At 38.2% G+C, this 25527-nt stretch overlaps 1 protein-coding gene across 3 annotated transcripts in view; it reads right to left on the bottom strand.

The window, feature by feature from the left end:
- Positions 1 to 25527, bottom strand: part of CTNND2 (catenin delta 2) — a 419330-nt gene that overhangs the window by 157340 nt on the left and 236463 nt on the right. For all 3 annotated transcript variants that reach the window (XM_083856451.1, XM_083856449.1, XM_083856450.1), the window contains exon 9: positions 7104 to 7236. In XM_083856451.1, the coding sequence (XP_083712577.1) occupies positions 7104 to 7236 (133 nt within the window). The remainder of the gene's footprint in view (positions 1 to 7103; positions 7237 to 25527) is intronic.

Here is a 25527-nt window from a genome sequence, read left to right as displayed (position 1 = left end):
ATTTGTATGCCTTGTCTTCCTTGCCTTACTGTGAAGTGAGACTCCCTGGTGTTGTTGATGGTTCTGAGTGGAAGATACACCTAACTTTCTTTCAGTGTAAAATCCTATCCTTGAATAACAAGATGCTAAGAGTGGAAAACCTTGTTGCAAAAACTGTTTCAATGATGCAAACTAAGAAAATTTACAAAAGACAAATCAAAGGATCATTTCCAAAAATACTTTGAGAGTAATGTGTAAAAAACACCAAACAAGCAGCATTTTGTCTTTGAATACTGGACAGTAAATAATCCATCAATAAAAACTCCCAACCTTCACTGCAAAATGGTGTACCATCTGTTGACTGACTTCTTAGAAAACAAACTAGAGATCAGTAAGAACCTGAAAGGTAACTCTTGTAAAATCATCAATGAAGCTTTAGAAAATAAATAAATAAATAAAATTTCTTACATAAAGTTTCTGGGTATGCCACTGGGTGCTGCTTTACTTCATTTGAGTAATTTCTACCAGTAAAAATGACACAAAGTGTACTGAAAATGGACTGCTTGACATCAGCCTGCAGAGCTGAATACAGCTGTCCAGGGGAATGGGGGCATAGACCCAAACTGCACTACAGTAATCTAAACACAGGTAAGCAAAAACATCTTAGTGTTTGTTTTAGGAATCAGGTACAGGCAAGCACCTTTTAATATAAAAAATCATCAATATGAAAGGAAATTCCTTGTGAAGCCATTGAGGGAAGTAATTTCTCAAATTGTGAGATTTTTACCCATAAAGTTATTTAAACATTTGAAAATTATGGTTATCAAAGTACTAACAAAATGTTTATAACCAAACAGGGAAGTAAATTTTCTCCAAAGGTATACAGGTGCTGTCTGCACTAAAATGCTCCCTCAACAAATGCTGTAGAGCCTCTCTGCAATTACTACATTACTTTTCAGCATCACCTGTGAGATAGTTCTTTCATTTAAATTAAATACTATGTCTATATCTTCTTGCATGCAGAGACTAAAGGAGTTCTGATAATGTCTTTAATGGAAAACTGACAGCATCACCAGTGTACAAGCCACATTCCAGCTTTTAACTGAAGTGATTTTAGAAGTAAAAGAAGAGCAAGACTATGTATTGGAAAGTGAATCCAGAACTATAATTCTTATTCAAACACATAGGGAAAAAAAGAACACAAAGTAATTTGTGTTAAAAAAGACCTTTAAGATCATCGAGTCCAACCCCTAACCCAGCAGTGCCAAGTCCAACACCAAACTATGTCCCCTGAGTACCACATCTACATGACCAGCCCCTTCACCAGCTCTGCTGCCCTTCTCTGAACATGCTCCAGAACTTTGATGTCCTTCTTGCAGTGAGGGGCCCAGAACTGGACACAGCACTCAAGATGCAGCCTCACCAGCGCTGAGTACAGGGTGACAACCAGTGCCCTGGTCCTGCTGGCCACACTATTGTTGGTACAGGCCAGGATGTCATTGGCCTTCTTGGCCACCTGGACACATGCTGGCTCACGTTCAGCTGGCTGTCAACCAGCACCAGGCAAATAGGTCCTTTCCTGCTGGGAAGCATTCCAGCTTTTCCAGTAACTCTCTTCCCCACGCCTGCAGCATGGCAAGATATTCTGTTTTCTCTAACTATCCTTATGGAAACAGAGTGGAATCTTGCAGAACACTGTAGAAATCAAACCAAGATACCCTCTGAGGATGATGTGAGCACTTCCAATCCTTCAAATATTATGAACATTTCTGTCAGTCAGCATGTCTAAAAGCAACATTATGGACTATTTCTCCATCATCCCACACTAAGTGCAAGTATTTCCTGGAAGAAAACCATGCTAGAAACAGGTATGAATGTATCCTTGACCATGAGGAATCTAGCAGTGTAAAGGACAGCACTGAAGTTGCTACAACACTGAACTATATGTATTATAAAGAAGACAAACGAGAGTCTAATGGAGTTTATGTCCCCTGCCTGACATGTGAACAAGCAGGGTACTGTGTTTAAAGGGTGCTGGGCACAGTCCAAAGAACGCACAGAAGAAGATGTAGAAATGCCTTTAGATTAATGACAAAATGAGTGTGAATGATGGACTTCAGTGAGCTGGAAAAATAGGTGCTTTCAGTGTGCAGTCACTCATATTTTAGAACTCCATGTAATAGTGTCTGGACTGATACTTTTCTTCTGAAGAGAGTCTGTGGAAATGCTCTCCAAGATACAGAGGACACCGGCCAATTCAGCAATATTTATTAAGGATGCAAGGGAAGGCTTCAGGCAGGATAGTTCAGCAGTTGCAGTTCTTTTATTTGGCATATTTTAATTATTTTCCTGAGATAAGAATCTCAAGTGTTATGATTTTGCTGGCAAAAATTAATTTCCTAAACTGAGGAAGGGAATCACTGGTTCCAAAACCCCTGAGTGACCTGTTACACCTCTGCAGCTGATGGCAGGCTGCCATTTTCCATGACAGCAAAATGATGTTGGTGTGTGAAACTGCACAATTCAATGCTTTTATATGGTGACCTCATACAAAGGAGGAAAATGTCATTATAGAAAGAAAAAAATGCTGTGGAAGAACGAATCCTGTGTTTAATAGAATGTGCTCTTTTAAAGAAATGTTCTCTGTAGAGTACTTTAAAATGCTTCTCCTTTCCTATATCCCCTGTCTATTCCTTCTTGGCATCGAGGAGCAGCTACTCTGGCTCTGCTCACAATCTCGCCATTGTTGGTGTAAGAGCCTCTCCTGCGGAGAAAAATGCCATCTGAAAGGGTCTTCTTGTGCTCTTCTGCCTGATAGGCTTTTCATTTGCCTTCAAATATCTGATCAAGACTTCTTCCCTCCTTCCCTTTTGCCTTTCAGTTACACTCCTCACTGTCACAAGTGAAAGAAGAATTCATGTAAGAACTTACTGAAGTATTCTGAATTTTGGAATTATTATGCCTAACTGTAATGGGCTGCCTGGTAATTTTTATAATATTTAGATTTCTGTGTCCTTACGTCCCTTTCTAGATAAGTGAGACCTTCAGCAATGATTGGTCACTATTCAAAAGGATATGAAAAATCTAACTATCAAACATTAGCAAAAATAATCCAATTTCTTCAACTCCATTCTAATGTCTGCTGCACCAAATAAGCACCTAGGACAGGGAATAAAGGTAGAGAAGAAGCACTACTGAGAGCATTTTATAGCACCTGTCTTGCAGTCAGCAAGACTCAAGGAGACCCAGGAGTAGCATTTGTGAAAAACTTCCAGATGAGAGCAGCAGTTACAATTGTACTTTGAAATAAAGACTTGCACTGAATGGTTTCAAGCAGCATAGAAGTGGCAGCACCTGCAAGAAGTAACACCACCATCTTTATCAATGGCCAGTGTTTATTGCATTTACCTATTGCTGTTCTGCTGTGATCAGGTCTGGAAGGGAAAAAAATACAATTTCTTCCAGAAATATAAAACCTGATTCACTCCAGAAGCTGGGTTTATTCTGTTAGAAAGAAAACTACTTCTGATAACTTTAGCATCCAGCCTGGGACATCTTCACATAAAGAGCTGCCAACTTTGTTTGAAGTACTTTAAAACAGAGAGAGGGATTTGCAGACCTCATTGCTACATCAGACTGAGCGGCACATTTACGCTGATGCAGAAGTAAATGCACATTTCCAGTGACATCACCAAATTCATAAGCACACCTGTGATCAATGTGCTCTAGAAATAACACCCACCATGAGGAACATGGTCATGAAGGGGAAAATGGCTCTAGTTTTCCTAGCTGTGCATCCAACAATTTTTGACTGAGCATCTTTTTCTCAGCTGCTTTCTGGAGAGCATTTCTACTTCCTTTTCTTGAGAGGGGGTTGAGAGGAAGCAAGGGGTAGTGCTCTACACTTCAGCCACAGAAATTGAAATATTTTAGAGATAAAAACATAATGGTAAAACCATAAAAGGTACTAGGAATCTCAGAAATGCCTATAGTCACAGCTGCTGTTTTCTATTTCTGTCCAAATTTTAGGTGACACTCTTCCACAAAAGGAACATAAGGTAGGCCTTTGTCCAACCAAGTACATGAGGAGAAATTTCATATATATCCCACTAATTTATGAGAGTAGGACAACTCTGCCACTATACAAAAACTAAACTGGAAGACTGAAAGAATGGTTAGGCTCAGAGGACAGATCATTAATCATCTTTTTGGGTAGGTGATACAGTATCAATCATGCTTAAAAGAATAATTAAAAAAAGTTTTTCAGAAGTTATTTCCAGAAACTCTGGATGTAATAGTCATTAATTGCACTATGGGAATTCAATGCTCAGTAGTGACAAAAGTAAGAGAACTTTTTTTCCTTGTCAGGTAACTCCTGAGTTGAAACTTTAACAACTGCATCACATTTCGAATTCAATACAACCAGGTAAATAAACTAAATTGTTGTACAATATTATTCTTTCTGTGCATCCACGTTGAAGTACACATTAAAGTGTACATTAAAGATTAACACTTAGAAAATTATTTAGTTACTTCCGTTTTTCCTCAGTGCCTGTCAGGCACACAAAATAGCAGCAACATTCTTTACTTACACATATCTGTGTTTGTCCTTTCTCTAGGATTTGAAAGACCACCAAGACAGTTTCTTTTCTTTAGCCCAAGTGCTTTGCTGTATTAAAGTTACGTATTTCATTAAAGAGCAGTTTGCTCTGCTTCAAAATAATTTTTTTGCTCTGTAGTCTCAGAAAGAGATTGTAAGGAAAATATGCTGTATCCTGGTGCTTTTTTGCTTGTGTCAGAGCTGGCATGATTCCCTGCAACCATGTGCAGCAGGACTGGAATGCTGCTATTAGAAGAAAGTATTAGATATTAAATGTGGTCATTCTCAGACAGAAGAGAACTGGCTACAACACACAACTACAACACAAATACTTTGCAGAAAAGAGAATTTTGGTATCAGTTTCTATTATTTTGGTGTTAATTCAACTTATAATTCAGACACAACCTTAACAGTTATCAAGGGAGTTGTCCCAGGCAGGTTTAACAGGACTGTTTAAGTTCCTCCAGCTAGATATATATACCTAGGAAGAATCTGAGATACCTGTTGTGATACCTACTTATCAACAGGATTTTAAACTCTCACACGAAAGCTTCCTTGAGGAACTGTGATTCAGTGGAAGGCTGAGCAGGCCCTAGGCACAGGAGTGAGCCATTTGGGTAGACCCTGATCCCAACAAGCAAACACAGAAACTGTTTCAAGTACTCTGCAGAGGCATGACCTAAACACAACAGGAATTACCATTAAATAACAGAGGTTGGTACATAGATAGATATACACAGAGATGAAATAGTTTGATAAAGTTGGATGCTTTAGGCTGAAAAGCTCCACAAAACATTAGGGAAGTATACAATACGTCCCATTATTTTGTCATCTTACAAAACTCCAAAGTATCAGAAGTTTGAAAGCATATTCTTAGATGAACTGTTTTAAGAAAGGAATTTTGGTTTGTTTCCATAGCAGTTTATGTATTACATAGCAAGGAGCATACAAAAGTATGTAAAATAACAAATGAAGTGGGGGAATCCTTGTTTTATGTGCTATCCTTACTCACAGAAGAAGCTCAGAACACTGCCTAGTGCTCTACCGTTTTATTTACCTACCTTCTCCCTTCCAGTTCATGAGCCTGAGGCTTACAAAGGCTAATGTCCCAAGGCTGCTGGGATGGGTGAGATCAACAGTGATCAGACACTTTTTTTTCCCTAAATGGTTAGCAACAGAAATTAAACCATCTGCCTCCCTAAACAGGACAGTTACTTGAGGGGTCTCAATCTAAGGCTAACAGGAGGCAGCAGAGAGTGTGCAATGAGTAAATTGCTCTAATAATTTAACTGCCTTTCTCAGAGATTTATCAATTTATTTTTTTTTTTACTGAAAAACTAATTTCTGAATAAGGATGAGAGTTGAGTACAGAGAGAGTGTGCAGTTACATTTTTCCGTGATACCTTTTTTTTTCATACCAGAGTTCTCTTCTCCCGTGCACAAACATTCCTCACTCTAACATTCATGTAATTTATTTTTTTTTATTACTATTTCTAAGATGTTTGAGGTGATGTATTCAACCAGTGCAGTTCTGCCAACGCCAGCAGACTAAGTGCTTACTCACTAACGAATTTCCTGAGCATGAAAAAGCTTGGAAGGGAAGATTCTACAGTGGGATAGATCCACTGAGTGGTTTGTGCTGAGGGTGAGGAAGATGAAGCACTGGCAAGCCAGCATCACTGCATAGTTCTGACAAATAAGCAATAGCAGATCTTGATCTCAGTTTACCTTTACATGCTGGGCTAAAAGGTGCCAGTACAGGCACAGATTTATGTGCACACCACATGTCCCTGATTAGCAGTGTCTCTAAGAGGGCCAGGGGAAGCAGCTGGGGCTGGTAACAGCTTCACTCATTCAATTTTAATTGACTGCTGTGTGTTTGTCAGATCCCTCAGAGCTGCCTTCCTTGTGTTTAACTTGTGCCAAAAGCTGTGCTGGTTCCATTAACCACGGGGAACAAACAAGAAAGAAGTACCTGTCAGCTACAGGTACAGAACAAGCTCTATATTGATGTCTGAATTATATTTTAGATACAATCTGCAGTAAGATCATAGACCAATGAGTGTCATTCAAACTGCAAACCCAGTGAAATTAAACCTATTCACACAATTATACATTAAAGGATGCTTTGATTTAGAACTTTTTTGCCTAATTTTCATATTCTGTATTTGTATTTAGTGTCTAGATGCCTCTTGGAGAACCCTAAGGAAATGCCCATGTTTCAGCGAGATCAAGACTACACCACTACCTGATTACTGAACAACTATGACACAGTGTTTAAATGGTATGCAATCAATCAGACTATTCCAAAGAAAACAAAACAATGAGTTCCAACAGTTCCAGTATTTTATCTATTTTTTACGTTTTGTAACAGTAACAAATGACTTCAGTGAACACTTTAGTAAAATGGGTCCAGGTACATATCTATGATGTCTCTTTTAGGTTTTTTAAAGCACACATAAATAATTGTTGATGATAAATAGCAGAGAGCAACACTGCTGGAAAAAGGAATTAAGAATCTTACCTCTGCTTTTATTTTGTTGTCTCCAAAACAGAGGTGTTGTAAGTAGGCTGCAGCATTTGACTGTACTGAGGGAAACTGATGCTGTAACATCTGTATAACTTCTGGAAGCTCTGGATCCCGCCATCCAAACTCTCTGTGAGAAAGCAAATACAAAAGTTTCATCAAAAATTCTGCTATTAGTGGATAAATGTGCTGACAGTTAGGTCAACAAAGAAGGCGGAAATGTCTAAATAAAATCTTTTTCCCCTTGTTATTATCAAAGCAAACATTAAAATCAAATATGAAGTTATTTTTCATCTTAAATTGTAGTTCTCTGGAAAAATAATTATACAAAGTGTAACTAGAAGAAGTAACTTTGTGGAATGAGTTCTCTAACTGATAAAGTGTCCTAAATAAAAAGGCTATATGAAATCTGAATATAAGAAAAGACAGAAAATACGTGGTCATATCACCATGAATGGTTTGCTATATTTCATTTTTACAAATACTAATTTGTTAAAAAAGTCCTTTCTACTTATTGCTATCTCTATGCAATACCAAGCTATCTTATATAGAAAGCAATGACCAATTTTGTTTTTTGTTTAGGTTTCGGGTTGTTTTTTTTTTTTCAGATATAGTCAATGTAAAACTCTTACACATTTCTGGCTCTACTTGAGCACTCAAGTCTTTGCACTTTACTTTCATCCTACAAAATATGAAACGTCATTAGCATCACGTAAAAGAACTGAATCCAAGTATGCTGAGCAAGTCCCAGTACCAATCATGCAGCTTCCAAACCTGAACTTAAAGTCAATCAGACACTTCAGGTGAATCTTTCCACTCTGGGTTTACGGGTAAAATCATACATGAAAAATGGCTTTGGACTTTGTGTTCCTAAAATCAGAAATACACGCAGCGTCTCTGCGTTGTGTACTTAGTTATCACATGCCTTTTCCCCAAGAGCTTATTTTTTGTGCCACAGTAATATTTTGACCATCTTCCATCTAGTGGTTTTTGCTATGTTTATGCTAAAAGAGGGAAATTAGGAAAAAGAGGTAACTTGCAAAAGAGCTCTCTGTTGCAGTTACCATGATTGTTTGGGACCTCATTGCCAAAAAACCCCTGGTAGACATGTTGCAGAGTCCAGCTATAATATTTGGACAAAATAATCCTGATTACCAGTCTCCTTCCTATATTAATAGGGATTTTTCTGCACTGAGGCCAAGTATACGTCACAAGGGAAATTCACAGCGTCTCTCCAATCTGTCCTAAGCACACTTTAAATACAACTCTCCACAACATTTCAGGGAAGGAAGACTCACTTTACAATAATAATGAATTGTTACAGAACAGAGGGACTATCTGTTCTCTTCTCATATATGATGTTTGCCAGATTGAGAGTTGCCATTACAATCTCATCTTTATGGAGATTCAGAATATGAGTATGAGATGTAAAAAAACCACTCAGAATTTCATTGGTTATTTCTCTTCTGACAAAACATAAGTTAACTCATGAATTTTAGAATTCACATTAAACATTTAATACAAAGAAACCATAAAGATGTAGTAATAAATCACATCTGGACTATTCCAATGAATTTTTAGATTATATAGACTGTTGGAAATCTCAGCAAGAGATTTTAACATTTAATTGATATTTTGAAAAATCAGAGAACATTGTAAAAAGTATCAGGGAAGCCTACAAACTCCAGCAGCTGAAGATTGCAAACATCACATTCCCAGCTTACCATGACTGTTAACAGGTGAAAAGGAAGGGACTCACTGGTTAAGGGCACTGTTTTATGGCTTAATTGCTAGAGATATAGAAACAATGTTATCTGACAGGACAGCTTCCTCTTGTATCTGCTTTCTTTCAATCAACAATGTTAACACTTCCTAACAGGTTCTTCAAACCTGTTAGACCTGCATTCTACAGAAACGGCTCTAAACAAACCAGACACCTTCCAGATTTTTTGTTTAAATAAAAATAAGAAATGAAAGCAAAATCCAATGACCTTACTGAAGACAAATTATTTATCCTACCTCCACTTCTAATGTATTTTCATTTTCAATCCTAGATGCCAAGTACAGGTGTGGGTATTTTGGAGATCATACAAAATACCAGAACAAACCAGCTTGAATGACAAGAGAGCAAGAGGGAACATTTGAAATGAGTTGTTTTACAGCAAATAACTACATGTTAAAGTGTGAGACTTCTACTGACAAATTCTCTCCAAAAACAAATTTCCTCCTTCTCAACATGTGTATTACTTAATCCAACCAAGAAACAAACCAACCAAAACCCAACTAAACAAAAGACCCATTACGTGCAGTAGTACATTATGGGCTCTAACCATCAGCTCAGATTTTTCTTCCTCTTGTCTTGGAATCCAGAACAGAACAGGCAATGAGGGAGCAAAAGGAAAAACGTCCCCTCGTCAAAGGAACAGTTAATACTTTCAAGGAACCTGCAGTTTTTACATGGTACTTAAGTATGAAAGCAAAGCTCTCCCTACTTTTACATCCAGTGAGGTATGATTACTTGTTGCAAACAGACATGTGCACATTGGATGTAACCAGAAAATCAATTCAGAAAAGAAACCCTTAGCACTGAATACTGAGTTTGTTATGTAACCAGTTTTTGGAGAGCCAATGAACAAAGCAGGAAAAGAAGTTTAAAAATTTAGCCCTAGTATGCACTGTCATTTAAAGCAGATGGTCTCTAAGATGATTGTATTTTTAGTAGTTTCTAAATGAAATACAGTAGCTACATAAAACAAACAAAAACTTCTGTCAACAGTTACGGCTGCCTGAATAATTGTGATAATTTTAGCAGCCTTCAGGGCAAGAAAGAATAGTTTCTAGGGGTTTAAATGTTTCGTTTTATATAAGTGTTTTACAGGTAGAAAAAGTGAGAATGAGAAAGAGGATTTTTTTTTTAACAACAGCAAATTTGCAGCTCTGTTAACATTTATTTTAAAAATTTAAATGTAGGTTTATTTTTTTAATTTAGTTTAATTATGAAAACTTAGAAAGGCTACTTAATAAAGTCATCTGGCAGAGGCCTGGAGAAGGAAGGAGGACTGGTATTCCTTAGAGACAACAGCACAAAAGATATGTGGAACAATTTGCATAGACGTTGGGGGGACATCCAGGCCATGCCTCCAAGCATACATACCTAATTTACAAAAAATACGTATTAAAACAGAGCCAGCCAAAAAGTAACAACTAGTAGGATGGAGTTGGAATTAAGTGACCTTTTATTCCCTACCAACAAAAACTAGTAGGGTCAGTATTTGACAGAGCTAAGATTAAGGAAAGTAGAAGGTTAATGAAAATGCAATCTACCTTCATTTCTATGAAACATCCGATATTGTGCCATATGCAAATTGACAAAACTGGCCCTAAAGTAGAATTAAGCAGAATTTGAAATCATAGTGAACATCCTACACAAACACTATATAAGCCTGTGTCCCTTATTAAAATATCACCATGCTTAAAAATCTGAGTGAGGCAATCCACACAGATGATGGAACAAGCCGGAAGGCCGGAGTAAATCTGAGGAGGTGCACGGCATTTTGAGAATGCTAACAAAGTATCTGTGTGGCTGATCAAAAAATGAAGAGTAAGGTAGTAGCTGTCCATGCAAATCTGCCAGTCACCTATGATTTCCTTGGAATAAGAACACTAATCCGTTTAGGTCAGCCAAAGGCTTCTGGTGGCAGCGTGAGTTTTTCCAAAAGAGAACCCCAGCTGTGCAAGAACTTCACAGTTTGTCTGGAAAGCAGCATTTGCTGTGAACTCCAAATATTTTGGCAGGTTGTAAAAGCGCATTTTTTTCTAGGAAGCATCTTCATCTGAGGAGACTGACTGAAACACTCCAAGGTGCTCCAACCTTTTTTATTTGATGGAAACTGTGCTTTAGGATTGTAGTATTGATCTAATTTTGAATCCTGCAGAAGGTTTTAGCTTGAGGTGGTGACTAAGGCAGATGTTCCATGGATTATTCCAGAGTACTTACTGCTCCAGGAGCAGGAGAGGACCCAAAGGGGAACACTAAGCTCTATGTAAACTGGCAATGTATATGACTAGAATTATCACAAAAAACAACATCTTACTATGAACAACTGAAGAGAATCAACAAGGAGTTTTACGTGAGACACAACTCTGACATAAAAGTAGTAGCACCTAGAAATCCAGGCTCACTTGAGTACTGCAAGTAATGCACTGAAAACAGGTCCTGCTCCTACTATTGGATCACACATATGTGTCAGAAAGCAAAAGAGATGCAAACTTAGAAGAGATTGTTTGTAACACAGCTAAGTGCATTGGCTCTGTGGGTTCACTCAGGGGTGTTGCTGAACACAGAGGATGTACTGCATCTGAATATTTGCTTTAGTTATGCCAGAATTTTCTTCTGCAGCTACTGAAAATGCTATGGTACACAGAAAAGCAAAACCAAAAATCCTGTTACATAGGTATCTGCACTGATTTTAAAAAAGCTGCTAAATGAGTTTTTAAAATACAAGTCTCCAGCTGGTAATTAAGGATACTGATTACTTCTACAAAGCATTAGAAGAGCAGGTGTGATGGCTCTGCCTACTCTCCAGCCATTGGTCACAGTGAATCTCACGAGAGTTTGGCTTCCTATTTCTGCTTTACATTATTAGAGCAGAACATTCACATCTGATCAGGCAGTTGGCACAGGCAAGCACTGACACCCAGAGCTATTCCTGTCTCTGCAGCATTCCCCAAAGGCAGTGCTGTGAAGACGCCCCCTATAAAGAACCATATGCTTGACAAAGACTGAACTACCACCAAGCATTTATGAAAGAAAGAGAATGCACAATTTTTTATTACAAGACTCTTTAAATCAAACTCATCTGCGTGTTCCTGGATGTCTTAATATGCATGTGAAACAATCTTAAACTGGTGAAGGAAACGTTTTCATATAAAGTGGTACTCAAAGGCAAAGGCAATTCAATCCGAGCTAAGGATATTTCCTCAATTTTTACCTCATATTGCATTGTGACATTGCTAATATCTAAAAGACTTTCTGCTGAATTTACGCCTACAGACACAGACCCTTCTGCTGGATTCCTCCCTCAATTCAGTAACTAAAGTCTGAAAATCTCTTTTCCCTCATTTCAGAAAGGAGAGCTGTGAAAATGGTTTTCTGGTAGTACTAAAAGAAAACAAACTACATGTAGCTCAGGATCAAACACAAGGAGAACTAATCAAAAGCCAAGAGAAGATCAAAGAACTAGCTCCTGTGTTTAAAGGCAGAAATTAACTTCTATTAAAATATTTGGAAGGCAATATACCAATACGAGAATCTCTCTCTAAGGAGTTTTCTTGGTACATCTAAAAAAAGCAAAGATAAGATGTTAAACCCAACTAGAAGAAGGAATCAAGAATACTTAAACATAATCCACAGAAAAGGAATATGATATAAAGAGGAAGGAGCCATCTAACAGCTCATTTCCTTATCTTTTTTCTGTGATTCTCTGACAGTCAGTGAAACACAAGAGAACACAGACTTATTACACTTAATTTATTGTGAGTTAAATTTGAAGTGCTTCCTTTAAGTACTTTCTCTTTTTCAAACACACTTCTCCATACATACCCGTACACACATATCAGAGATTGCCAGCCCGCTCTGAATGATCTGCTACAGTTTAAGAGGAGGCACAACTACTATATTTGCTTTGAAAATGGAACATATGAATACTGGGTAACTTCGGCACTCAATTTTAGGGAATAAAATAGATATGTCAACCTCTGTTTCTCTCAAACTGGAAAACCCTCAAAACACTTTAGCATACTCCCTTCCCCAGCCAAACTTGGCCAAAGGAGTGTACAATAACAAGCAATTGATCATCATCCTCAGACTCATGGTGACACAAACAACACACAACATACCAGAACATGTAGTTAACAGTCTGTCTGGGCCTAATGCAAACCCTTTAGGACAGAAATGAACCCTTATCAGCAGACAGCTCCCTGCACTTCCCTTTTGGTCCTTTCAAATTAGATAAGCCAAACCTCACTGGAAAAGTAAGGAACAAAATAATCTGACATAGTTTAGTCTAAATTTGGAAGTACCAGAAGGACGACAGAGAAAAGGCACTGAAGATGTATTTTCTATGAATAAAAATGTTAACTGTTCTTATGAAACAAAGAAATATGCTATTGTTTATTTCAACCTGAAAACTGTAGCCTGTGTACAGTGCTCCCTAAAGCTGATCCCAGGTAAACCACCATCACACAGACTAAATGTGAACATCTCACCAAATCTGTGGTTCTAGAATCTTGCAAATCTTCACCATTTTTTCCCTCCTCTAAAAGAGTTCTTTACACTTTCTGAAAAGCTGCTCTTGTTAGAACTTGTCAATTTTAACATGACTGTATGTAAAACAACTGCAGAAGCATCTGGCACTCCTGCCAAAAACTGGGATGTTGCTCTTGGGTTATGACATTTCCTTGGTTTATGCTTTCACGTGGCCTAAACTAAAACTGCTATGTAGTAGTGCTTACACAGATTCAGCACAATGTGGTTCTTACAATGTATTTGTGTCTGCTAATGAGGTGCAGAGAAGATCCAATCGATTCTTGTCCAGCTCTGCCAAGCAGCGATGGAGATGCTCAGCATGTCCCATGTCTTCAACACAACCATAAACCTGGGGTCTCGGGGTTAATCCAGTACTTCAAAAAGTACATCTTGAATACAGCAAAGGGCTAAAACTGACTTGTACAATGGCAAATATACCTTCCCGCAGTTCTGCCTTTGTATCCTTTACACTTTCTCTGATAAGGCATTGCTCTTCTGTTATTTAGATTTTAAAATTAAAAAAAAGCCAACCTTAAGAGGTAAACATGTGAAGAGGCAAGATGAGAACTACTTCAACATAACAAAAATGGCTGGGAGCTGAACTGTTTTTAGATTTTGTGAATATTTAATTTAAGAGGAAAAGATTTTAAAGATGATTCAGTTGAGTAAAGATTATCTAATGACAATGGACCATGGACTATTTACAGCTCCAGGTTACTGCCTTCAATACAACATGATTATATTCAGAGGTATAAAGTATTATCTATTCAAGGTTACCCTCATTTCATTTACAAGTGTCTTTTTAAAGAAAATGTTTTTATGAACCTTTATGAAATATTTTTTCCACTCTATATTGGTACTGATCTATATATTAATTTTCTCACACCCTGTGAGGAAGCTTGTATTTCTTACTCTCATCAAAAAAGCTGCCTGCACTGTAAGGTAACCATACCCCCAGTACCTGGTACAATGTTATCTCTCCTCTAGACTAGGTATTTGGGGCAGGGACTTCAGCGCTTTAGACTATCTCTTACTTACAATCTGTATTACTTGGTTTGTTTAGTTTGTTTGTTTTAGTTTGAAAATGATATTTGTCTTTTGGGGCTGTTGAACTGAAAGTCTAGAAGAACTTGTTTTATCTATTCCTCTGCAGGTATTTGCATATACAGACACTGCCTCTGCAAAAGCAAGTAAGACGCAAATTAGCTAAACTATCAAGATGTCTTTATGCTGCCTAATTTATCTTCTTTTTCCCTGTGATGGGTAACATTTTTCTAACCTCCTACTACAAAAGAGTCTTACAGTAGCTTAATACATCGCAGCTGTGAAAATATGCCAAATTAACCCTTCCCTGAGAGACCAGCTTACTTGGCCTCCCTCCATCTACACGAGTTCACATATCACAGGCGAGATTTCAGGAGATTGTGAAATGTTATTCACTGGCAGCACTGCTGTTACAGATGCAGATATGCTTTCCTCATAGTTCAGAAAGGTGGAAACTTAGACAGGAGACCAGAACAGTACACAGACCTAGGGGATTCCAGTCTTGACTCTGTCATTGACTTACACTGTCAGACAGAATTATTTACTTTAATGCCTTTCTCTGAGGTTTGAGAGGTTTTTCCACCTCCAGAGACCCATAAATCAAAGTTGTCTCCTTTTCTAGAACTACTGTTCCCACTCAGAGTCTCCTAAACCTTTCTGTATTCACAGAAAGAAAACCTATATAACAACAGGAGAAAAAAAGGCTTTTGAGACTCTGCCCCTATACTGCCATATAGAAATGTATCCTTTCTAAAGAACAAATATTTCTCTGCAAACTCCTGATTTCCCTAGGAAAATGGGAGAAGCATTTTATAGAGGAAGGTATTTATTTCCCTACATGTATGATAACACTTAAACATTGCAGCTATAAAAAAAAGAAAGTGCATAAAAGCAGCAGGAGCACTTAAACATTAACCTAACACACCAATGTTAATGATTTAAACCACACTCAGGTGGTTTAAATCAGGCAGGAGGGGAAGCTGGCACAGAGAATATTCCCTGAAAGGCTCCAAGCATCCCCATTGTTTTTTGAAATAACCAGAAGCACAAAAAGTTCCCAAAAGGTTTTGAGGCATGCCACCTCTCTCCAGTCAAAGCTTTTCAATGTTGTGCTATTAAGCAGAATGAGTTTCACAATAAGGAACATGACAACACATGGTTTGTCTCTCCCTGCTGCTCTGTTTGCCTGATCAAGCTTCTGGCTCCAGATCTCGAGTTCAATGGCAGTCACAGGAAGACTCCTTCTACTCTTTTCCAGCAGGGATGACAAAGTCAGGCTTTTTAAGGTTTAGACAAATCAAGAAACGACGAAACTGGATGTTTCTCTCATGTTCTCAAATGCATGGACATATCACTGTCTAGATAACCTGGAGACTGCCACAGGAAAGCAGTGACCACCAACATTAGAAACCGGGTGTTTTGTATGTGTGCGAATAGCAGAAAATAGGAAATTCCACCAGAGCATACAGTTTAGCACAAGCTGCAGAAATACTTTTTACCGTTGGGATGGGGCATTAGGAAAAGGTGTTAATCTAAATTAACAGAAAGTCTTAATCCTAAATATCTTGTGTTATCTCAGTCCTTAATTATTACTCCACTGAGTGCACTATTGCCTTACTTTCTTGCTGCGCAGCAGAAATGCATACCATTCTCATCTCCACACATCCACACCAGGCATCATTCTTATCTATGCATTCTTTCAGCACTCCCTGTCTTCCTGAGCACAGCAAACTCTTCAAAATAGGCATTAATTTGATGCTAATAATGAATATTAAAGAGTAAAACTTAACAGTGACTCAAGATACTCATAAAAACGATACAAATTGCTAAGTCCAGAATTTGTCCTGAAACACCAACTCTGGAAAACCAAGAAAAAAACTTCCTTAAATTTCTAATACTGAATTTTAAAAAAGAGAAACAACAAACACTATTCATTTTCTTTTCTTACAACCAGACTCCTATTCAGTGTTTTGGAAAAAATGAGGAACTAATTCTGTTCACTAAAGTTGCAAGCTGTACAATACTATACATGCACTTGAAATTGATCTTCTTGTCAAAGAGAAATACAGACTAATGGTTTTCCTGTGCTGCCTTTATTTCAGTTTTCATTAAGCATCGAAAAACTGATCTCCTGCATGCTACCTTGATGTACAACCACCAAAACAATGCAGTAAGGCAAGACATGCTTGATACTCATGAGACAGAAAGTTCATGGAGTCAGTAACAGAAGAGTTAAATTGTTAAAAACTGCTCAAATAAAAGCTGTTGGATGGAAAAAAAATCCAACAGCAATGGTTAGTGATACTCAAATACTACTGCTGCTTCCAATCATATGCTTTTCATCTTCTTCAAAGCTTTGTAGAAGTTCTAGGGAACTCTCCTAATGCAGCACATAGATATCATCATCTTCATGCCAGGCATGGGTAAAGAGAGACAGTGCTTACATGACTCTCTGATAGAGGGGGGAAAAAATGGCAAAAGTTAAAAGGGCTGCTATTCAATCCTCAGTCCTGGTTTTCAACCCCCAGAACTCAGAGAGACTGATTCACTGTTAGCTGACTGCAAAAGGTTTTCAAGTATATAAAAAATGCAGAGAATCTGGACAGCACTTCAGGGGACTGCAGGGCAAGAAGAGACCTTCTGAGCTACCAAAGGCAACTTCTGACTGCAACCCTCCTGCTATCTGGCATGGATGCGGCCACATCCATTGCTTCAGCTACAGATGGTTTCTGGTAGCCATCATACGGCTTGAATTGAAACCAATCTCAGATTCTGTTGATATAAACTAACAACAGTTTCAGTTCATAAATAATAACAATAATAAAAATAAATTTGTCACACATTCTTTCAGAAGTGCTTTTTTGTTACTGGTATTGGTGTTTCTAACTGGGTATTTCAGTTTCGTCCTACTCTGCTCGAAGCATCAACAAACATAATACATGTCCTGCTTTCCTGAATACTAAGAAAACAAGGCTGTACTTCAGCACTTAAAGGGAGAAAAAATGGAAAAATGATGATGGAGTAAATGGAGAAAGGATGATTTCTAGCTGGCTGTCTAGAAATGGTAATGTCTCTGATCTCTATTTGGGCCACAGTATAACCCAGAGAGTCTTCACAATGACTCAAAAGCCAGCAGAAGAATGATGAGTTTGTCAGTGGTTAAAGTACTACCAAGTGCTCATCAACATCAAAGAAATCCATAACCCTGAACTGATGTATCAGCAACAAAAGCAGACCAAGAACACTGAAGCCCAGCTAAAACCAGGAAGTGTCTCACTAAAATGAATGCTAAAGCTGAACCAGAAAAAAAAAAATTTACACGGATGATATTCAGAGTTTAGTGCAGAAGTAGGCTGTAACTTTTAAATGAACCTAAAATAAACACCTCACATGTATATTTGATAGTTTTACCCAGCTCAGAGAAAAACATCCCTTGAATGGAGAAAACTAGCTCCTCCCTTAATTGCCATCCTGTCAGGATACAATGGGGATGTAACTTTTCTATTCTTGAGTAAAAGAATGAGGCTGCAGAATGTGCTGTACAGCATTTCTACAGAAACGTTTCCAGCTGAATTGTGAAACACTGCATGTATCTAATAAATCCACTGGAGACAATAATCATGGCACTGACTCACAGCAATTGCCCTTATTATTGAATGACAGATATACTGCCAAGGATCTGTCATTTGGAAATCAGAATCAATATCTTAAAGAGGTCTTTGAAACTTGAATATATTAAAGGAAAATATGTGCCTCAATCTATCAAAAATCTTTCCTCAGCCAGTGGAAATACAGCCATTGACAGAAAAAGAATGAGTTACTTGTATTTTACTTAATTGTTACATGGATGGTACTTATTTCCATGCAACATGTTCTGGGTGGATTTTTCACGCAATAAACTAAATTCCAGTGCCCACTACCTTCACTGATCCAAGAATTTAGTTGGTGAGCAACACCCTGCAATATATTTTGCCAGCAGAAAGAAGACTGTGAATTGTATCCTCCACTTTGCACCTCAGAGCTGATTTCTTTTCAGACTTTAGTAATCTTTCCCTCCATATTTCCTTATAGGAACTGAAAGTTCCACTCCCTCAAACTTTGAAACTCTTCTCTCTGTGCTCAACTGATAGCATCAACTGCAGTAGATTCTACAAAGCAGAAAAAAATACATTTTTACGCATCTTTAATTTTACATTCTGGTCATATTAGGAAAAATATTTATGATTTTGAAATTCATATTCCAAATTCAAAAGTCAATTTCAAAGATGGCAAAGTTCACAGATTTTCAGCTGTGTTGTTTGCACAAGGGAGGCTGGAAGTGGGAAAAGTCTGATATTTTTTGGGTTTGTGTTAATACTTGCTGTTCATAGGTTTTCTTCTAATGGCAAATACAAATTCACACAGGAGTTGGCGTTCTTGATATAACTTGATAAAAATGAAACTGATATCCAATTTCATTAAAACTCACCGTGGAAAAGCCATTGAACTGTTCTGCAACAGAGGATATTGTATCTGGTATTATTTATTTATTAGGGGAGAAATCACTATATAGGCTATTGAAATTATTTTTCTCTGTTTCATAAAAATATGTCTCTCTTCTATGTTTTTTCATTTCAGCATAAAGAAAGATTATCATACCGTAAAGCCCTGTAGACAACAATGCACATGAAGATTTCATCAGAGCACACCAGATTTCAGTTTGAGATTGCACTTTTTAATCACTACTTTAATTTATACTGGAGTCTCTTCCACTTTGAAGTCAATGGAAGGCATTTTATGCTCAGAGGTGGCTTAGAAAAATGTCTATATATACATTTATATGCACAAATCAAATTACTGTACTAGGATTTCCCAGAAGCTGATACTAATGTACATTAAGGAGAATGTTCTGCAGCCTTCCTTTCACATTTGTGAATGCCTGAGACATTGAGCTATTATGGGTATTTTTGGAACATGTAAAATTACATGTTTGTTGGCAAACACCTCAAGGCTTTCAGTCTTTTAGCTGGGGGTCAAGTAATTCTGTGTTCTTTGGTTTTCCGGACTGTATCATGACCCTGCGCTGCAGTACTCTTAGAGGTGGATGTATCTTATCTGAGCATGAAAGTACTTTGTTCTTTCATTTCTTTCCTTCCTTAAGTCATGCTAAAGACTAATGTCAGTTGGCTGACAAACACAAAAATTAAAGTTACAGGTACAGAGAAAATAAAGTCTCTATCCTTATTTCCTACACGATGAGATCCAAAGCAATTTAACTTTTGTGGGGAGTACAAGACACTGATGCTGTAACTGCTTTGCTATGAATTATAGATATATAACTGTCAAACTTGCAACCACATGTTTTACTTGCATAATATATATTTTAAGTAGAAATAAAGTTTTTTTAATTAGCAACTTGTGTCCATTGCAAGTGAGAATAGGAAAACTAAGAAAACATTCCAGTGAAACAATAATTAAAGACAGATTCAGAGTACGCTCCCCATTGGCTTTGCAATATATTCATTTCTCAAGCTTTTGTATAACTGATTATATCTCTTTTTTTAATTTTTATGAGTAAATAGCAAAACTAATTAGCTGCACACTATTAAGTTAATGCACATTTATCTACAACAATTTGATTCTGACTGTGAAATAATCTTTCTAGCCCATAATTACACTCCAGCTTAATTAGCATAATTTCCGCAGCACATTCTTTAATAAAGAAGCTGACATAAGGGTTGTTCTTAAACACCAAGGATATTCTAGACAAGTAGAAGAAAGGAGACAGGCAGAGCTGCATTGAACACCTATTATGTTACCAAGATAGTACACATAAAACAAGAGTATGAATTAAACACTATCTGTACCATCACAAGCATCTCAAGATGCTTTCGCTAAAGATACACAAAATACTTAAAGGATTTGAGATGCCTCTTGTCCACTTCACTAGAAGTGGTTCCACATCCTTCACAGCTCCTTCCTCCCCTGTCACTGCATTTCATCCCCCTCACCAAGGGCAGCCTGCAGATCATTCATTCTCCCACTCTATGTATTAGAGAAAACACGTATGTTCTTGCATTTCTTACACTAATTTAAGCACAGGCTTAAATTTCCACTGAAGAGAGTCACTGTAGGTGAAAACACAAATCAGTTTCCAGGCTCATTTAGTCTTTGGTTTGCTAGTGAGGATTTGGCAACCAGGACTCTCACAGACACTTATTTCCCTGGTCCTTCCACACCGAATTAGTTTTCTATGGCCAATGTGGGCAATGTGTATGTGGACAATGGCTCCTGAGTACTGCTGTGCTTGATACTAACACTGAGTTTGGAGGAGAGACTCTGCCTCCCTCAGCAACCCTCTGATTCAACTTGTTCTTCTCCTGCCAAAGCCCACAGTGTGCTGGGTGTCAGAGTGCATCAGATTTACATATCTGGGCTACAAAACGTAATTTCAATCATAACACAGTCACAAAGTCTCTCCGGACAGTAAAGAACTAAAATTAAAAAAAAAAAATCCCAAACAAAAAACAAACTAAGAAACTTTCCTGTGTCTTCATCTAACTGTTTCTAAATAATGGTCATTTAAAATGAAATGTTATCTGAAGTGCTCTTGAGTTCCATGAAAGATTTTGACTAAATATATGCTGTTGGTGAGGATGTCCTTGTACTCCTCCATAGCTATGAGTGGTGAATTTCACCTGGGAAGGATTTATTGTGCGAGATGATGAAAGACACTAAGATTATCAAAATCAGCAAGGTGATTTAAAGCCGAAGATCTATTTTCATGTAACCTCATAAAGGATTTTAATTTAATCAGGTTTCCAAAATGCCTAAGACTCTCCTGAAAACGTAGACTTCAGCTTTTAAATCACACAGGCACTTTTAATGACTTTACTTGCTCTAATTAACTTTTTATTTTGAGGTTAGTACTATTAGGCAAGACCAGGACCAAAACGATCTCTGCATATTAATCAGTCATGGACTGCTGCTGCTGCAACATAACATAGGAGGAGATGTCCTAGAAATCTAACAAAAATTCAGAGCAACTGATAAAACAGGTCTTAGAGAAAAACAAATCGACACTAGGCAAGTTCTGCCTGATTAGAATTTAAGATAAGGAAATACATCCTAAATTAGGTTCTAAAAGAATTTTTATTCAGACATATAAATGATGCACCAACTACTGTCTCGAGACTATATAAACACAGCCCATTCAACAGGTTTCAAAAGCGCAAGGAAAACTGAAGATGCCCCGCAAAGCTGCTCCGCTGCTCTGTCTCAGAAATGATGCAATCCAGTATTTGTGGAAACCCTTGAACCCCTCAGGGAAACCCCCAGGGCTTTGCCCTAGGAGAATCCACCAGAGAGTTTCCCCACCGAGGCTGAAAGAAAAGACTTCCCCCATGGTGCTCTACAATGCTATGTCAAATCTATCTCAGTTTTGCTTTCCCCATTGGTCTGTGGGCTTTGCCCACCTCTATTGTCCATATATGTCCCTAGTTCTCGTGGCTTCTCCTTTTCCCGTTCCCCCATAGGCTGTGGTATCCCTGGTGGCCTGCCCCGTGTCCCCTATAGGTCACTGCCCTTTGCCCTGCCCTTGTACTGCCCCTTGCTCTCAGACCACTGGTCCCTCACCCCACACTTGACCCTGGGCACTCGTTTGATCTGGGTGTTTCTGTCCCTGAACCCTTCAGCTGTGTCTGCAAAACAAACCTCGCTGGAACTCACCCAGGAGACCCTTCCTGCCTCTCCTCACTGAGCTGGCTGTGGTGTGTGTGTGGACTGGAGTGCCTTGCCTGAGTGCCTGCCCGAGAGGCTTCTCCAGAAGAGATGCTTATTGGGGAAAGGTAGCAGCAACAACCATCTATTTCCACATTGGTACAAATATTGAGGGAGCCCCTGCTTTGGCAGATGCAGGGAGGGAGGGAATGAGACCATGGCTAACTAATTCTGCACCTGCAAAATCTGCTTGACCTTCAGGCCCAGGGCTGCTTAGGAGGATGCTCCGGGGACAGATAGTTTGAGTCTAACCCAGCACCAGCCAGGTTTGCTTACAGCTGCAGCTGTGCACCTCCCATCAGTCTGCAATGCAAAGCCAACAACAGCTGAGACTTCTGCTCTGCTCCCTTTGAACTCGAGTTCCACACAGCAGAAATTAAAAGCTGGCTTGTCAAAAGACAAGTATTAACCTTCTTCTGAAGGTAAACTTTTCTTGTTATAATTAGGAATAGAATACAGGAAATAAAAATAGTCATATTTTTCAACAGACCGAATTACCTTTGCTAACAAGATTTTACTTTAGCCAGCTGTTTAAAATCAGGTTATCTATAAAGATAGCATGGTAGCCAGCTTTATTAAAAGATGCTAATGATTTTGGCTGCCAAACTACAAGGGCCTGGCTGTGAGTCTCTGTTTGTCAACTGCACATCCAAAATAAATGCACCTAAAATTACTAGCCAATTTTGAAAACCTTGATCTGCTAGGTTTGTCTTGTTCTTTCTGTTTGACAGTTATTTACCTCTGCCAAATTTTCCTTGCAGAACATCAGAGCACTGAGAAAAGAAGAAAGCAAATCAGCTTCGCCTTCAGTCCTGCAGCTTTGAGTTAGGAGATAAAGAGTTATGGCTTGAAGACACGAGATAAAAGCAAAGCAATATACTCAGAGCCACAAACTCCATGAATTAAACTAAGAAAAAAACCCCAGTAGGTCAGGCAGAGATCATGCAGAGTAAGCACAGCAAGAGACAAGGAAATGGGAGGCATAAATAAATTGTTATTTTTTCTATGTCATTGCATATCTCTATACATCTGGTTTGCTACCTATTAAAAAAAGCTCTTCTGAAAGGCCCTTTGGAAAGATTTTTGAGATCTTGCCGTAAAAACCACTGACTCCAGGGCAAAAGGTTATTATCAATGCTGCCACGGAAGTGCAGAGCAGTCACCCAGACCAAAATGGTTTTAAAGAGGGTGAAGATCTAAGACAAAAAAACCCATCAGGAAGCAGATTATTGACTACCATTTGTCAAGCAAGCACTGTGCAAAAAGAAAATGAGAGAAGCTTAGTAAAAGGCAATTTGTTTCACGTACCTGAAGAGGTTCTGTTTCTCATTTATGTCCAGGTGTTTTGCCCTAAAACTCAAATTTCCTTGGAATAGATTCCTCATATCTCAGTTCTGAGAACTGATGCTGACTGGAGAATATAGGCACAACATGTATTTAAAGAGCAGCTTAAGAAAAATATTCTTCACCACTGTATGCTGCTGCAAAATGGTCAATTACTACTACTCACTGAGGACAGCCCTTAATAAAATGACAACTTAGGTCAGCATTTTACCTGATCTGTTACCACATTGTTGACAAAATACAAGAATGACTCTCCAGCTGAACAACTGAAACTGCATGGTTTCATGACTGTTTAACCAAGTTAGACTTGCCCTTGATTTTTACTGTGATAATGGAATTACTAAGCAATACCTAGATGTCAAAAGGAAGACTCAGCTGGCTGAAAACCTGGATTCTGCTTTACGTACACTCTGAGATATTTAATGACAAATCTTAAACAGACCAGGGATGTACACACAGTATAGCTGAGTATTTATGTGATACCAATCACCGGACTCACCAATACCTATCAGCCTTTACTGCCATCTGTTCACCAGTCTCAATTGCTTACCAGCTGGGAAACATCTAAATACTACTCCCACCATCTTCCTTAAAAATACTTTCATCATCCACTACAACCAGATAAGAAGCTTACATTTCTAGAGAATGCTGCTGGCATTGGAACTGATTTCCTTCCATGTCAGTAAGGGATAACATTTTGAAGGGTCAAAATTTTACTTAGCAAGATGATTGCTCAGCACTAGACGACATCTTTTATTCCTTTCTAAGTAATAGCAAAATTCAAGTATTAAGTAATTTCTTTGTTAACTGAAATTCACTGCTGTTTATTTTATTAATTGCAATTTATATGTTAATAATATGAAATTGCATTTTATCCAATGTTCTTTTTCTCATAAATGGTATCTATAGCCGTACAAAGCACAGCAGCAGACTCTCAGAGAGCTGCTTCAAGAGAAAAGTCAAAGGTGAATGAGAGAAAACAAGGAGCATGACAAGAAATTTTCCATTATCCTGGAGAAGACTTTTGAGAGTTGGAGATCAAATAAGCTGTGTGACTATTTCATGAGTAATTAACCGATCCTGGAAGGAGGACCGAAGTTTTCTATGTGCCATGGGGTATCAATCAAAAGGTAACACCCACTCAGGAAATAGGCAACTGAACTAATCAAGACATTTCCAACCTTTTATTCACAGTTGTGTTAAATTGTGTTAAGAACACATTTATCACACATTTATTACATTTGATATTAAAACTTCTACGTCTTTCCAAGACTGTCTTCAGTGCACAGGAAAACTCATGAGCCAAATGTTTCTCTGACTTTAAGAGTTCATTGACATACTGCAGACCCACTTTCTTCCTGACTTCTACACATTTCAAAAAAAGGACTTTTAAAATGCCTATTGTGAGGTGAAGTCACGAGCCTTGCTCACATCAAACATACCTACTGGCTGTTTCTTTGGTAGGCAGACACCTGCCCATGATTTCCAGGTATGACTGGACTAACTGACAGGCAGTTTCTTACACATCCAAGTGTTAAATCAAAGAACTGTACCACACTTCCTTGTGATGATTCGGCATAATCTAAAAACTCCAAAGCCCTGTTTAAATTCATGAGCAGGCAACAGTAAGATAGGTTACCCTCCATGATGACCAGATGTCATAGGAGCCCCAGAAAAGAGGACTATTCAGCCAGGAGCCTGTCCAAGCTGTTCAGCACTCCTTTGGAAGGAAACCTCTATCTGTCCACCTGGATTGTGACTGGATCAGCCCTTGGAGATGCACTAACCGAAGGAGCTGTTGAAACGACCAGAGCTGTTCCAGCAAATCCCACTTTGTAGAGGTAACAGCTCATGGATTTTTAAAAAGCAATGCATTTTTAATGTTTGTAATGAAATCCCAGATGCTAAAAGTCTGTGATAATTCAAACACTTCCTACAGCTGTAATGGAGGTAAAAACCAATAATTAT

Source organism: Zosterops lateralis (assembly GCF_965231275.1).
Source record: "Zosterops lateralis genome assembly, chromosome: 1".
Taxonomy (NCBI): Eukaryota; Metazoa; Chordata; class Aves; order Passeriformes; family Zosteropidae; genus Zosterops; species Zosterops lateralis.
Note: the sequence above shows the minus strand (reverse complement) of the source record. Positions and strands in the feature narration are given on the sequence as shown.